At 37.9% G+C, this 15,637-nt stretch overlaps 1 protein-coding gene across 2 annotated transcripts; it reads left to right on the top strand.

Annotated features, from left to right (window-relative positions):
* The first annotated feature begins 7 nt into the window (after positions 1-7).
* On the top strand, positions 8-12,143 carry slc35f2 (solute carrier family 35 member F2). Of its 2 annotated transcripts, none has more exons than XM_057820121.1 (9): positions 8-415; positions 854-945; positions 1,031-1,203; positions 1,275-1,402; positions 5,514-5,673; positions 5,742-5,898; positions 6,328-6,380; positions 8,192-8,346; positions 11,184-12,143. In XM_057820121.1, exons 2-9 carry the CDS (start codon positions 857-859, stop codon positions 11,379-11,381), a joined length of 1,113 nt encoding a protein of 370 aa, XP_057676104.1. In that variant the 5' UTR covers positions 8-415; positions 854-856; the 3' UTR covers positions 11,382-12,143. The 2 variants fall into 2 exon arrangements, with proteins under 2 accessions (XP_057676104.1, XP_057676105.1); XM_057820122.1 differs by lacking the exon at positions 11,184-12,143 and adding an exon at positions 11,022-11,154.
* Positions 12,144-15,637: the final 3,494 nt, after the last annotated feature.

Here is a 15,637-nt window from a genome sequence, read left to right as displayed (position 1 = left end):
TCCATCACATCATAACAATGCGACACTTCTCCTCTAACATAGAAAGGAAAATAGCTCCAATCGACGTTCAGTCCCTCATAACAATAACGTAACAACGATAAAAGAGACTCATTGATGTAGAAAAAAGTCCAATAGGGTCTGGCTGCGGACACAAGAACTGTGGCCGATTTTCATTTTCGTTCCAATGGGAGAAGTAGGAGGAGAAAGAGGACGGAAAGGGGCATCTTCCGGTGCAGCAGCATGATAAGTCTAGTACAGTCACTCGTGTCTGCTGGTTGGCGGAGGTGGAAAATATGTCGAATGTTTTCTTTCTTATCTTCTCGTAGTCAGTGTTAAAATTTTACCCTATGGACTAAACAGAAAAACTAAAAATTACGGCTTTTAGCATTTGAAGTATTGAAGACAATTCCTGAAGGTAAGATTCTTTACTGTCTGATGCGTTCAGGGTGTCATTACCAATTATATTTATGAATTTGTATTTAACCTTTCTGGCCTTATTGTAATGCACATCGCAATTTCATATTAGTCGTTTTATTGAGGTGAAACTTGATAGTCATGTTTTCCCATTTCTTTTATTAATGTTGCTCTGCCCAAGTCATTTTCTTTTAAACAAATGAATGCAAAATTACTGTGACAATTTCGGTGTAACTTTTTCATGTGTGTTACTGTAGCGATTTGGATTTTTTTGTCAAGAGAATCCACACAAGCATCAGGAAAGATTAATAAAAAAGAGAGCAAAGACTCAAAATTGGAAACATGAGACATTCCAATGTGACTGATACCATGCTTTCCTTAATTAATCAGGACACTAATTCCGTTACATGCCTCTTTTGTAATATTTTATTGCTGTCAGGCAATGGAGGCCCAAGTGGAGGAGAGGATGTGTGGGAAACTGAGGTTGGCCTGCGGTCTTTACAATGACAAGCTGAGAGACATCTTCACGTGGTCAGTGCTTGGAATGCAGACAGGTTTTTCTTGGAACATCATCCGAGTTAGCCCTGTTGATCCTCCTGTATTCTCTGCGCTGCAGGGAATTGTTAAAGACCCTTGCAATGGGCCAAGTCTTGTCCCTGTTGATCTGCGGCACGGCGGTGAGCTGCCAGTATCTCGCCAATGCTGGCGTGGAGACGCCCATGTTACAGAGTTTTCTCAACTACGCTCTTTTATTGCTTGCCTACACCACCGTCCTCTGTGTCTACAAAGGTATACACAAAATATTACAATTTTTTAAAAAAAAAATAGAAATAAGAAAAAGCATTTTCATGTCTCTGCAGAGGAGCAAAACATCCTGCAGGTGCTTAAGACCAAGTGGTGGAAGTACCTGCTGATGGGTCTGGCGGATGTGGAGGCTAACTACACGGTCGTCATGGCCTACCGTTATACCACATTGACCAGCATCCAGGTGGGAGACAACAGCAGTAGCTGATAGGTGGTTTAGTAGCACCAACATGAACATGGTGGATTGATGGAAACTCACCCCCACGTTTCCCTGTGAAAATATTTTATTGACGTATTAACTCGCACTGGCTTAGAATGCTCATGCTTGACTGCCATTGACATTCATCCGTCCCCTCCCAGTCAAAATTAATTGGATGTCTTGCGCCGTCAATGGGAGTCAATGAGTTAAACATACACAATTTTAGTGGAAAATTTTGGTCTCGTGTAAAAATACTGGTAGCAACCTGTTGGTTGTACTGGTGCACGATAATTATCGGTCCGATAATAGGAATTATGACGTCATTCCAATAAATCCAATAGCATTATTAATAGGACTGATAATATGTACTGTAATATTTTTGGCACGGTGTCGCTGGATTGGGAAGTGTGTGTTTGTAAATCAAGCGCTCCCTTTCTGTGAAGTCACACTCAAGTGTGCCACACGGCTGGCGAGAAAAGAAAAGGTGGATTGGGATGTGTGTGTTTGTAAATCAAGCGCTACCTTTCTGTGACGTCACGCTCAAGTGTGCCGCACAGCTGGCGAGAAAGGAAAAGGTTAACTGGGATGTGTGTGTTTGTAAATCAAGCACTACCTTTCTGTGACGTCACGCTCAAGTGTGCCGCACGGCTGGCGAGAAACACATCTTAATAAGACACTTAAAAGATGACACTGGCTTCGATGGTGTTTTAAAAGAGTTCTAGGACGAGCTGCCAATGAAGCTGCCCATCCAATAACAAAGCCATTTCCAAAGCCAGCTAATAAGCCGGGGTTGTACCATTTAATGATCACAACCATGATCGCAGAAATGATGGAGCAAGACAACCAACCCTCGTCGAAGACATAGGATTCAGGCGGCTACTTCGTCATTTGGAGCCAGGTTCATCATTCCAAGCCATCGCCACTTTTCAGATGAATGTTTACAAGCAAAGTATGATGAGATTGCCACACGCTTCCATACTTGGATCGGTAACCATGCACAGCACGTAGGTTTTCACCCCGGACATACAGTATAGACGTGTAATGTTGGCCCTGTCAGCATGCTTGGTAGGATTTTGTACTATGCAGAGAAGAAACCTCATACCTTATTGAAAATGGGTTCACTCACTGCCGTTTATATTGATTATTATAAGGCAAGCCATTAATCCTTTTTGTTCTACCATATTTTTGTTATGAGGAATGAGTGATGAACGTTACTATCTAAAAATGTTTGCATTTTACAGAGTTAGTTATGTTAGTAAGTTATTGAGGGGCCTTTTGGTTATTGATAGGTTTGCTGTCCTAAACTGTCTCCCAGGTTAAGAAAGTTGTTTCATGGACCAAGACCACAACAGTCTCCTCTCCTGTAGCACCAAATATTTTTATCTGATGACAAAGCACAATACCTGTTGGGCTTATGTTTTAGTTCAGTGCTCATTGTTCAGGAAACACATCTTCAATTATATTGACTAATTGATTGTGATTGACTGAAATCAAATCAGATTTATTTAAATAGCCCTTTACAAAACCCGAAAGGTCCCAAAAGTTCTTTACAACAAAGACAAACATGGCTCATTAAAAATAGAAGGCAGGAACGTATTATACAACCACATTAAGGCAGAAGAAAAAAAAGGAAACAAAACAATGCATCACAATAAACGTCAGACAGCAAATAAAACAATAAAACCGATAAAATCCAAAAACCCTTAAGAAATAAAACCAGGCTACACTAATCTGGGGGAAAGGCGAGTCTAAAAAGGTGTGTCTTTAACCGAGATTTAAAAAGGCCTAAAATTCGTAGTGGTGCAGATTTCAGGGGGAAAACTATTCCACAACCTGGGGGCAGCAACCGCAAAAGATCGGTCTCCCCACTGTTTAAGTTTGGACCTCGGAACGTACAAATGAAGTTGGCCGGTAGAACGAAGAGTCCTGCCAGAATTACGGATGGTTAAAATTTCCGATAAGTAAGAAGGAGCCTGGCCATTAATAGAATTAAAAACAAACAGTAAAACTTTGAAATCAATTCTAAAATGGACAGTGGAGCCAGTGGAGCGATGATAGCATGGGGGTAATACGTTCACGTCTAGGTGTATCTGTTAAAAATCGAGCAACAGCATTTTGAACAAGTTGGAGACGAGAAATTGAGGACTTGGGAAGACCAACATAAAGTGTGTTGCAGTAGTCCAGCCTTGAGCTTATAAAAGCGTGAATTGCTTTTCAAGGTCGTGGCGACTAAGAAAAGGCTTCACTTTGGCCAAGAGACTGAGCTGGAAAAAAACTTGCTCTTACAACAGAACTAATATGTTTTTCAAAGTTGAGCCTCCTATCAAATATTACTCAGAGATTTTTAACATATGTCTTAAAAAAGGGAGCCAGAGCGCCAGAGTTGGACTCAAGGGCATTCAACATAGAAGGTGTGCCAAATGTAATATATTCAGTTTTGCTTTCGTTAAGATGTAAAAAGTTTTGTGCTTGCCACTGCTTCACATTGGATATGCACTCCATTAATTTAGGGTGAATCCCATTTCACCCCTTGGCCCTACCCCTTACCCCTTCCCCTCCGTTTTGCGCGTTCACGTGTAGGGGTAGGGCTGTCCCAATTCACGCTAATGTGCAGGGGTAGGGGTAAGGGGGAGGGCTTTCCACCCCTCCAAACGGAGGGCCATGACTACCCTCACTCCAAACGGAGGGTTACGCGAAATTTCCCAGGGTGCAAAGCGATTACCCCGAGAATCATTTCCAAAATGGCGGAGCCAAGGAAAGAAGTACACAAATGTAAGTAGCTCTGTTTATCCCTAATTTAACTATTTTAACAGTTTTAAGTTGTGATAACTGATGTAGGCGTGTCTGTTTGGTTCTGTCGCTTTTTGATGACGTCATAACTGGCGGAATGGACTTATGACGTACGTGAGTGTGAAGGGGTGTCCCAATTCGTAGGGCTAACGTTTCAAGCCCCTACCCCTTATTGCTCCGTTTGAAGGGCCAAGTGGTAGGGGGAAGGGGTAAGGGGGAGGGCCAAGGGATGAAATGGGATTCACCCTTAGTGAGAGCAGTTTGTTCGTCGGGTTTCAGGGGCAGAGACAGCTGCAGGTCATCAGCATAAAAATGAAAAGAAATATTATGTTTTTTATTTTTTTTATAATTGATCCTAAAGGTAGGAGATAAAGTGCAAAGAGAACAGGCCCTAAAATGGAGCCTTGTGGCACCCCGCAAGACAGAGAAGTTTGTGAGGAGGAAAATTCCCCAATCATTACCAAGAAGGTCCTATGTTCCAGGTACGATTTAAACCATTGTAGAGCATTACCACGGATACCTAAAAAGTGTTCTAAAAGAGATACAAGGACTGTGTGGTCGACTGTATCAAATGCTGCTGTGAGGTCTAGTAAAACAAGGATAGCTGGGTTTCCATTGTCCACAGAAAGGGCAATGTCGTTGTGCACTTTTAACAGTGCCGACTCAGTGCTATGTCTGGACCTGAAGCCTGATTGAAACTTGTCAAGGGTGGACTTTGTCTCTAAAAATGTTTGCAATTGAATAAAAGCAACTTTTTCTAAAGCTTTGGAAAGGAAAGACAAGTGGGAGTCGGGTCTAAAATTGGACAGCAGAGAGGAGTCGAAATGGTACTCTAGTTATATTTATTTGAAAAAATAAATATTGGCACTTTATTTGAAGTCAAAACTGTTCTTGTCTTTGTTTTGTTCATTATAATAATGTTCATGTCATTATGAAAAATCTGGTTAGGTCAAAGGCAAATCTATGTTGAATCTACCACTAGTTTTTTTTTAAACCTCCAGGTGCTCAGAAACTCGGGTGAATATACATTTAAAATTTTTTATATTTTCATTATCGGTTATCGGTGTCGGCTAAGAGGAGCAGGAAGTTAACGGTATCGGTTTCAAAAAATGGATATTGTGCACCGCTTGTTGGTTGGTTCCTTTATTAAACCATGACATCTTTTTAAAATCGATATAAACGGGAGAATATCGATTGAAAGTATCGCAATATTTCACCATATTGATATATTATCACACCACTAGTCTATAGCACCCAATTAGTTAATGTATACTGTATATAGTCTTTTTTTGTTCTTTTTGTGCAGCTGTTGGACTGCTTTGTGGTACCAGTGCTGATGGTCATGTCCTGGTTCCTGCTGAAAACTCGCTACAGGCCGCTACACTACATCGCCGTGACCGTGTGCCTGCTGGGCGTGGGCGCCATGGTGGGTGCCGACATCCTGGCCGGAAGAGATCAGGGATCCAGTAAGAATGTCGTCTTTTACTATGTCAACATTGAGGCGACCACTTCAATTAATGTAATGACTCTGCAGCCAGTGATGTTGTGCTGGGCGACAGCTTGGTGCTTATCAGTGCCGTCCTCTACGCCGTGTCTAACATGTGCCAGGAATTCACAGTGAAGAACAGGAGCCGGGTGGAGTTTTTGGGAATGATGGGCTTCTTTGGGACGATCATCAGTGGGATTCAGCTGTGAGTTTTATGTCTCATAGATGCTCCTTTTATGGTTTTTCTTCGCTGGCTCTATGTTTACAGTATACTGTACATCAATTCAAATATCTGTGAATAATTAATGTTCATTTTCGTATGGATGCCACAAGATGGCGGCGAAACTCTTCAGGTAGAGTAGAGCAATAAGCACAAAGCCAATGCATATAGCATGCACATAATCTTGAAACCATGTTAAATTTTCAACTGCATTCAGTTATTTATGAATTAACTCCTTGAGTGCCATTGACAATGATAGACATACGATCATATGTGTGAATTGAAATTATGTGTGAATTGAAATTAGTTTATTACTAGTTTAACACTAGTAGACGTCCAATTCATTTGAAATGGGAGACTAAACCCCTCTCTGGTCAAAATGAAATGAATTATTCTTATTGTTTTCCTCTGCAGGGCCGCAATGGAAATTGGTGCAGTCAAGAAAATTAAGTGGAACTTTCACATTGGTAAGCCAACTGTTTTACCTATAAAATGATTGCCACTAGTACAGTGCTGGCCAAAAGTATAGGCACCCCTGCAATTCTGTCAGATAATGCTCGGTTTCTCCCAGAAAATGATTGGAATTACAAATGCCTTGGCAGTAATATCTTCATTTATTTTGCTTTCAATGAAAAAACACAAAAGAGAATGATTAAAAAAAAAAAATCATTATCATTTTCAACTAAACTCCAAAAATGGGCCAGACAAAAGTATTGGCACCCTCAGCCTAATACTTGGCAGCAAAACCTTTAGACAAAATAACAGCAAAAAACCGCTTCCGGTATTCATCAATGAGTTTCTTACAATGCTCTGCTGGAATTTTAGACCATTCTTTGGCCAAATGCTCCATGTCTCTGAGATTTGAAGGGTGCCTTCTTCAAACTGCCATTGTCAGATCTCTCCACAGGTGTTCTATGGGATTCCGGTCTGGACTCATTGCTGGCCACTTTACGAGTCTCCAGTGCTTTCTCTCAAACATTTTCTAGTGGTTTTTGAAGTGTCTTTTGGGTCATTGTCCTGCTGGAAGAAAGACTGGAAGAATGGCCTTTGAGGGAGACCCAGCTTTCTCACACTGTGCCCTGCATTATGCTGCAAAATTTGTTGGTAGTCTTCAGACTTCATAATGCCAAGCAAAGCAACCCCAAAACATCAGGGAACCTCTGCCATGTTTGACTGTGGAGACCGTGTTCTTTTCTTTGAAGGCCTCGTTTTTTTTCCCTATAAACTCTATGTGGATGCCTTTTCCCAAAAAGCTCTACTTTTGTATCATATGACCAGAGAACATGATTCCAAAACGTTTTTGGCTTTCTTAGGTATGTTATGGCAAACTCCAGCCTAGCTCTTTTTTTTGTCTCCGGGGCAGAAGTGGGGTCTTCCTGGGTAGCCTACCATAGAGTCCCTTTTCGTTTAGACGCCGACGGATAGTACGGGTTGACAATGTTGTACCCTCAGACTGCAGGACCGCTTGAACTTGTTTGGATGTTAGTCGAGGTTCTTTATCCACCATCCACAATCTTTTTGTTAAATCTCTCGTCAATTTTTCTTTTCCGTCCACATCTAGGGAGGTTAGCCACAGTGCTGTAGGCTTAATACTTATTGATGTCACTGCGGTCGGTAGACACCAGAACATTCAGGTCTTTGGAGATGGATTTGTAGCCTTGAGATTGCCCATGCTTCCTCACAATTTTGCTTCTCAAGTCCTCAGACAGTTCTTTGGTCTTCTTTCTTTTGGCCATGCTCAATGTGGTATACACAAGGACACAAGACAGAGGTTGAGTCAACTTTAATCCAATTTAACTGGCTGCAAGTCTGACTTAGTTATTGCCACCACCTGTTATGTGCTACAGGTAAGTAATAAGTACTGTGAATTACACAAATTAGGGAAGCATTACATGATTTTTCAAAGGGTGCCAATACTTTTGTCCGGCCCCTTTTTTGGAGTTTTGTGTAAAATGATAATGATTTAATTTCCCCCCCCATTCTCTTTTGTGTTTTTTTCTTTGCAAACAAAAAATCTGCAGATATTAATACCAATGCATTTGTAACTGCAATCATTTTCTGGGAGAAATTGAGCATAATCTGACAGGATTGTAGGGGTGCCAATACTTTTGGCCAGCACTGTATTTGTAGATGAATATCAGATGGCCTAGGATTCTTAACTTTTAACTCATTGTCTGCATTGGACGTCCAAGACATTTTGGACTGGGAGGGTTGACATTGTAATTTCCCTACTTTGCCCTAACCAATCTTTTGTGTTGTTTTGTTTTTTGTGGTGCAGCTATGCTGTTTGTCCTCTACATGCTGTGCATGTTTGCGCTGTACAGTTTCATGCCGGTGGTGGTGAAGAGGACGAGCGCCACCGCAGTCAACCTCTCGCTTCTTACCGCTGACCTCTTCAGCCTCTTCTGTGGCCTCTTGCTCTTTCACTACACGGTAAGGAAAATAAACGCATCTGATTTCATTTACACTGATTCTGATCTAGATTATTTTTACTTTTTAAATTTTTAGAGCTAGGCAATGGTTACTAATTTTAATTATGATTAATCGTGTGAGTTTAATTGAATGATTAATTGCATTCTGTATCATAATGAATTGCAAATAGTAATACTTAGCACACTTTTTTATGTACCGCCATATTAATGAAATACAGTGATGCCTCGTTATTCGCAGAACCCCCCCCTCCACCCCCCCAGCAAAAATCGAAAATCCGATTATATCCGATATATGTTTTGTGTTCGATATATTTATTTAGATTTAACAGCATTGGAAAGAGATACATACAGTGGGGAGAACAAGTATTTGATACACTGCCAATGGGTTTTCCCATTGGTAGTGTATCAAATACTTGTTATCCCCACTGTATAAGACATGTTTTTTCCCATTTTATCTCCCAAAGTATCATTGAAAAATATGTATATGTATATTTTTATAAATGTTTTTAAAGCACTGCAGATGTAATAATGATATAAATTAGGGCTGTCAAACGATTGAAGTTTTTAATCGAGTTAATCACAGCTTAAAAATTAATCTTAATTAATCGCAATTCAAACCATCGCTAAAATATGCCTTATTTTTCTGTAAATTATTGTTGGAATGGAAAGATAAGACACAAGACGGACATAAACATTCAACATACTGTACATAAGTAATGTATTTGTTATTATAACAAATACCAATATATAACATAATATATATAACAATGTAACAATAAATCCACAAGATGGCATTAACATTATTAACATTCTTTCTGTTAAGGGGATCCACAGATAGAAAGACTTGTAGTTCTTAAAAGATAAATGTGAGTACAAGTTATTGTAATTTTATATTAAAACCCCTCTTAATGTTTTCGTTTTAATCCCTGTTTCCATTGTACTTCACGGTCATTTGAGTGTTGACTTCACAACGTACGAGACCTCTGATAGTTTGTATGTTGTGACCAAATATTGCCATCTAGTGTATTTGTTGAACTAAACGAAATGTTTGAATAGAGTTTGACCAAAGTCTAAGTAAGTTTAAATGTGTTTTGCATAGCTTTTTGGATTGGGAATGACAGTTCTCTTTGCATTGAGCGCTTTTCTTTTTGTGAACATTATTGTTTTGAGAGATAGGAACATTATTTTTGTTGTGCTTTCATTAAATGATACTGTAACGACTTTTTCGCCCAAATGCATGATGGGAAGCTGGGCAATCATGACTGTCAGTGGTGGCTGCAAATGGTATACAATATTTCCTGCGTTGTGTTCAAGTGAGCGTGTTAAGTAAAAGATCGTTTCCTGTCATTCTTCCCCTAGTCGTTCGCCACAATACTTGTATTTTTCGTGATAGAGTTGCCAAAGCTTAAGCCTGTAAAAGGACCGGTCCAATGAATGCCTGTGTCCACTCGCATTTCTCTGCCTTTTCGCTCTCAATGTGCTAAAACGGCGTCATTGTAAACTGTTTGAGGCAACGAATGAACGGGTCATTCCGTGCATGCTTTAATTGCGTCAAATATTTTAATGTGATTAATTGAAAAAAATTAGTTACTGCCCATTAACGCGATAAATTTGACAGCCCTAATATAAATGTTGTATACATTAAATAACGCATATAAAAGAAAACATTGATTTGTACATTTATACATGCATATATCTTAACATTTTTAAATCAATTACAGTATGTTTTTTTAATTGAAAAAAAATCTGCGATGGACTGAGGGCATGAAGTTTGAAAACGTGAAGTAATGAAGGATCCCTGTAATAATCTAGATTAAATCTTTGGCTGACATTAGTTCATTTACTGTCAGCCCTCCCAGTTCAAATGGATTGGACGTCTTTTGCTTTTAATGGGAGACGATGAGTTAAGACATAGTTCAAATAATTAACTGTGGGATCAATTGCGATTAATCAGATTCTGTTTAGTAATGAACTCAAAAGTAGTATTCATCACACTTTTATTTTAAATGTACTGTCACATTAATGACATAATAATCTATTACATAAATCGTAATGAGTTAATATAAATAATATAATTCACAATGAGTTAATGTGCAGTCATAGACTTCATAATATATTGACGGGGCGGGGAGCCGATTCATAGGGGGCCTATTTAAAAAAAAACTTAAAATTCAAATATTTTCAAAACCAAAGTTTCCACCGCCCTAAAACAAAAACAGGCACCTACCTACCTTAGGCATAAATGAGTCTCAATGAGCAGCGGCATCAAAAAATTTAAAGTTTTTCCCTGATAAAATCCCAATTAATTATTTTTTATATAAGTATAACAAAACTTAAAATGGCTATAAAATTCTCAAATTTTACACTAGATGCACAAAAATCACCAAATGCAGAGATAATGCCCTGTATTTTCAGGATCAATAGCAATATTTAACATATCATTAGGTTTTTGGCCAAAATAGCAACTTACATTTTTTTTTAATTTAGTGCAAAGTTGACTTAAGTTTTCAAGAGCTACCGGTAATAAATAGCTCAATTTTCACATCAGAAACATAATACTTCAGGAAAGCATGCAGAATCAATTACAAATAATATTAAAATAAATGATAAATTCTATAGACAATCACAACTTATTATTTGTTGAATTCCACTGTCACTACTTGCTCTCCCTGCTAGGGGCCCGGGCTGGTGTGGAGTGGGCCGACCCCTACCTAAAGGCGTGGCGCAGGGTCTGCTGGAAGTGTCATGTCAATATGTTATGAAATCTATGGTGCAGTTAAAATAATTAACTTCAAATTATTATGAGTTAAGTTGCTGCACCTTCATTTTCTGTTACAGTTTTCAGCGTTGTACATCATAGCGTTCACACTCATCATGGTGGGCTTCGTCACCTTCAACGCCGTGCCAACCCGCACAGCTCAACTTGACACTGACTCCACGGACACCACGGACCAGGAAGCCCAGAGCGCTTCGGACCGTTTGCTGCCCGCTGACAGAAATGGGCAAAGTAACTTGCCGGTGGTCTCTGCGCTCTGACCAAAGAAGAAGAAAGTCTTCTTTTTCTAAGAAAAGCATATCAAGTGTTGCCTTCTGTCCTGCTGTTACAAAAACAGGCAAAATATGTTGTTGACCTTCATTTTGGGAAGGCAATTTATCATTGAATTCAAATATTCCTGAAGAAATGTTATGGAATTATGGGGATTCTTGCCACAAAGACCATTCGCGAGGGGTCTAAGCGACCCCAAACTTTTGAACCGTAGTGTATCATATTGCATTTTTCATTATGTACACTATGGTTCAAAAGTTTGGGGTCAGTGTAATTCATTTTGCAGTCCTACAATGAATTGTTACAGAGACATTTTGATGTTTTCTTTTTAATACAGCCAAATCCAAACCCACCTTGTATCTTGGATTGACAGACTAAATATTCGTACTACTATCACATGCAAAAATGTTTTTTCCTCCTACACAATTGTAATTTTATTTATTTTTAACCTTAAATAGAAGATTTATTTTAAGTCATCTTTTGTTTTTCCCAAAAAGTTAGCTGCTTATATAATTCATATTTCCAATATTGTCAACTGCTCAACTGAAGTGCATTACTTTTTTTTTTTTTTTTTTAAATTGACTTATTTTGAAAAATCTGGTAAAAGTGGCGAAATACTGCTGTTTGTCTAGTTAATCATATTTGAAAATATTTACATACATTATTTTATTTTGAATGTTGTAGAAAGTACTTTTTTTAACCTCTGAAAATGGGAGCGATGCCTTTTCTTCTGCCAAAAATGTTTACTGTATCTTTTGTTTACAATAAACAAGTTTCGAAAATATATGAAAAAAACAAAAAAACAATGCAAATGGTCTGTATTGAAATTTACCCACCCCCTCACGGAATACAAACACTCAAATATGAGCAGTGGTGGATTTTTACTTAAGTATTTTTTTTGTATCTACTTCAAGTAAAAGTACAAGTATCTAAGAAAAATGTCCTCAAGTAAAAGTACAAAAGTACTTGCTTTAAAATTTACAAGTAAAAAGTATTTTCTCCAAATGCAAAAATAGAGAATGTGTATACTTTTGCGCCCACAATATTACCATTTTCAATTTTCAAAACTGTAATGGAAATAAAAATGAGTAATAAAATAATGTACCGCACGAATGCTATTTTTAGACCGTGATGTCGCCGTCGTGATGCGGAAGTGGGACATCATAGACACGCCCTCGCATACAATCCATGTTATTTCTGCTTGTTTTCTCTGGTAATCTTTCAAAAAAGAGCATGCCGATCAAACACTGCTGCTATGGAACTTGTAGAAATGACTAACATTATGAAATATGAAGGATGTTTTCGTCACACATTTCCCGAAACCAAAAACTCGGAGGAAAAAATGTGAACAATGGATCAACTTGAGCGGACCTCTAAAAGACCAGTTTAACGCCAGCAAGGTGAAGCCATTCACATTTCATATGCAGTAAACATTTTGTTGTAGGCCATGGTCCTACAGAGGACAAAGAGGTAAGCCATTTTGATATTTTTACCTACTTTTAGCGTGGCGTTTTGCCGGGCTGCTTCTGTCGTACAGTGAATGACCGGAAAAAAAATAAAAATGGTATCTGACTGCCACTGTTACATTTTCTGTTGTAAAAAACAACTTTAGTAAGGGGGAAGTGTTAATATATTATAGAATTAAGATTTGTTAAAAATGAAAAAATTAAGTGTTCGTTGGCTGTCACTGAGTAGCATTTGCGATCACTACACAAAAATAGCAATGTAAATTGCCCCCAAGAAAGGTCAGAGACGTAAGACAACCAGAGGATATAATATAAAAAGACAGGGCATATAGTGGTAAAGGATAGATTGTTGAAAAAGGAGAATGCCAATGTCATTGGCGTAAGGCAATGCACACAAGAAAAAGGTGTCGATAAAAAAGCTAACTCTGGATCAGGTCGGCTCTTTTTCCCGTCTTTTTCTGCCCTCTTCACTCAAGCCATCTCTTTTAACTCTTTCTAATTTGGCACCAGGGACATCATTTTCGGACAGAATTGGTAGGTTTAGCTCAGTAAACATCTCCTTCGTACACTATTTCCATTCATTGACTATTAGGGACAAACGGGAGGTTGACCCGCCAAGCAACAATTGCTAACGTCATGAATATTAAGGAGCAAAAGTGACGTGTAATTTGCGGTATGCCATTGCCTAGAAGAAGAACTCCAAAGAAGAACTCCAAAACCTAGCAAGCAAGCAACATTCAGGTGCATACTCCCAGAGTGTGAAGCACCAATCTGAGGTTGCGCTTCTTTATTATTAGTATTTTTTTTTTAATTGGTTAACACCTTGTTCACCTGCCCAATCTTGCTTGTGCTCGTATTGCTGCTTCTAGTGCTCAATTACGGCATAGTTGCACAGGGCTTATCGATTGCACAAGAGGCATGAAAATTAAACTATCAATTCACAATGAGAGAAAAACAAATAAACATAACGAAAGTAACATGTAACGCAGGCGACAATTTGAAAAGTAGTGGAGCATAAAGTACAGATACATGCTGTAAAATGTAGTGGTGTAAAAGTAAAATGTACTACTTTTACTAATAATACTACTTTACTAGTACTACTAGTAGTATTAGTAAAGTATAGATACACAAAAAATGTTCTTGAGTAAAATAATAAATTACTTTTACTTCTTTACACTTAAAAAAAAAAAAAACTAAGATTTTATTTTATTTTTTCAATTTATTTTTTTAAACAAACTTTATTAACAACAATTACAAATATACAAACATAGGGCGAGACAATTCAAATATAATCAACAATTTACAACAGCAAAAATAATAAAATGAAAGGGTCGGAGATGTTTTCAACACGAACTTTTGGTCCTTATAGTCTTTGGGTTCAAAGAGGAACTTAAATCGTCCAAATATAAAGAAATCATTAAACCCGAAAACATACAAATTTGGTCTTTAATTCACATATTTTACACAGTGAATGTGTAATTTTGCCAAAATTAAAAAAAGATTTATAACATATCTTTTATCTATTTCTAGTTAGTCAATGTTAGATAGGCCAAACAAAATATGTCTAAAAACGAATTTCAATGAGGGCACAACTTTGGAGTTGATGAAATTATTCAAGTCCACCCAAAGTACGTGAGAGTATATACATTCCCAAAACAAATGGGAGATAGTTTCCTCTGCAGTTGCACAAAAAGAACATAATGTATCAATATTAATTTTAGATTTCATCATTGTTGTTTTTACAGGATAACACCTGTGAAGTATTTTGAGTGTGATTTCTTTATTTCTTAATAGATATTTTCTGGGCAAAAGCCAAGTCTGTTTCCATTCAATATTTTCGTATGAATTATTCCAATAAAAAATTAGCAGCAGGTTTGGAAACTATCTCCCTTTGAAGAAGTCCCCTCACACAATTGTTTGAGGCTTCAGAACTTAATATTGCACATTTGTGACCAATGAACAGGGACTTAGGATCAAAGATTGGAATGTCACAATTTCCACCTTTAGGTGAACATTGTAATAATCGTTGAGAGCCCTCTGGGACTGCATTAAACACAATAGAATATTCACGAGGTGTAACAACAATACTATAAGCACAACAAAATTCTTCATATGGCGGAAAAGTTGACTTGAAGTTCCGCTCGGAGACCCCCAATTTGACCAAATTTCAAAATTGTCCTATATGCATGTGTGATACATCATTGGAAAGCTTAAAATCTCTATTTTCTCGGGGAAGAAAATTTTTGAACAGGAGGGCATTTAAAAAACAAACAAACTTTTAAACAGCAAAACCCTAACCTGAGGCGAGAGCACGCGAGACCAGAATTAAAGACGCCATGATTTTAACGATCTGTACTTACCTGGTTTGGATCCAAAAACTTAATGTGGCATGTATCATAGTGTCAAGACACAGATGTGAATGGCCACAGCCGGATTTTGGGGGGATTTTATGGGTGAAGCATGGTAATATAACAAGGGTCGTGATGCAGAAATCGCATACATCAAGGAGTGGTCGAGATGTTCTTTTTCATATATTTACCCTTTTAAAGGTTTTTTCCCCCCAAATTTTCTTTGTTTGGATCGATTATTTATCATCTAACATATTGGGGTAAATGCGGCAGTAACAAGTAAAAAAAAAAAAAAAAATACAATTAATCGGTAGTTATGAGATAGATATCTTTTTTACTTTTTTACAGACGCCATTTTTTTTCATTGTGATGTAATTTGTTTAAAAGTTTAAAATATGCGAGTGAATAATTTTTTTAAAAGTAGTTTTTTAA

This window comes from Corythoichthys intestinalis, chromosome 18, assembly GCF_030265065.1.
Source record: "Corythoichthys intestinalis isolate RoL2023-P3 chromosome 18, ASM3026506v1, whole genome shotgun sequence".
NCBI classification, from domain to species: Eukaryota; Metazoa; Chordata; class Actinopteri; order Syngnathiformes; family Syngnathidae; genus Corythoichthys; species Corythoichthys intestinalis.
The sequence above is the reverse complement of the archived record's forward strand: the minus strand, read 5'-3'. Positions and strand labels throughout refer to the sequence as shown.

Coding starts and splice junctions, on each gene's coding strand:
- slc35f2 (XM_057820121.1), top strand. CDS start 857: ATGGAGGCCCAAGTGGAGGAGAGGATGTGTGGGAAACTGAGGTTGGCC. Junction 946..1,030: donor CTGAGAGACATCTTCACGTG/GTCAGTGCTTGG, acceptor TCTGCGCTGCAG/GGAATTGTTAAAGACCCTTG. Junction 1,403..5,513: donor CCACATTGACCAGCATCCAG/GTGGGAGACAAC, acceptor CTTTTTGTGCAG/CTGTTGGACTGCTTTGTGGT.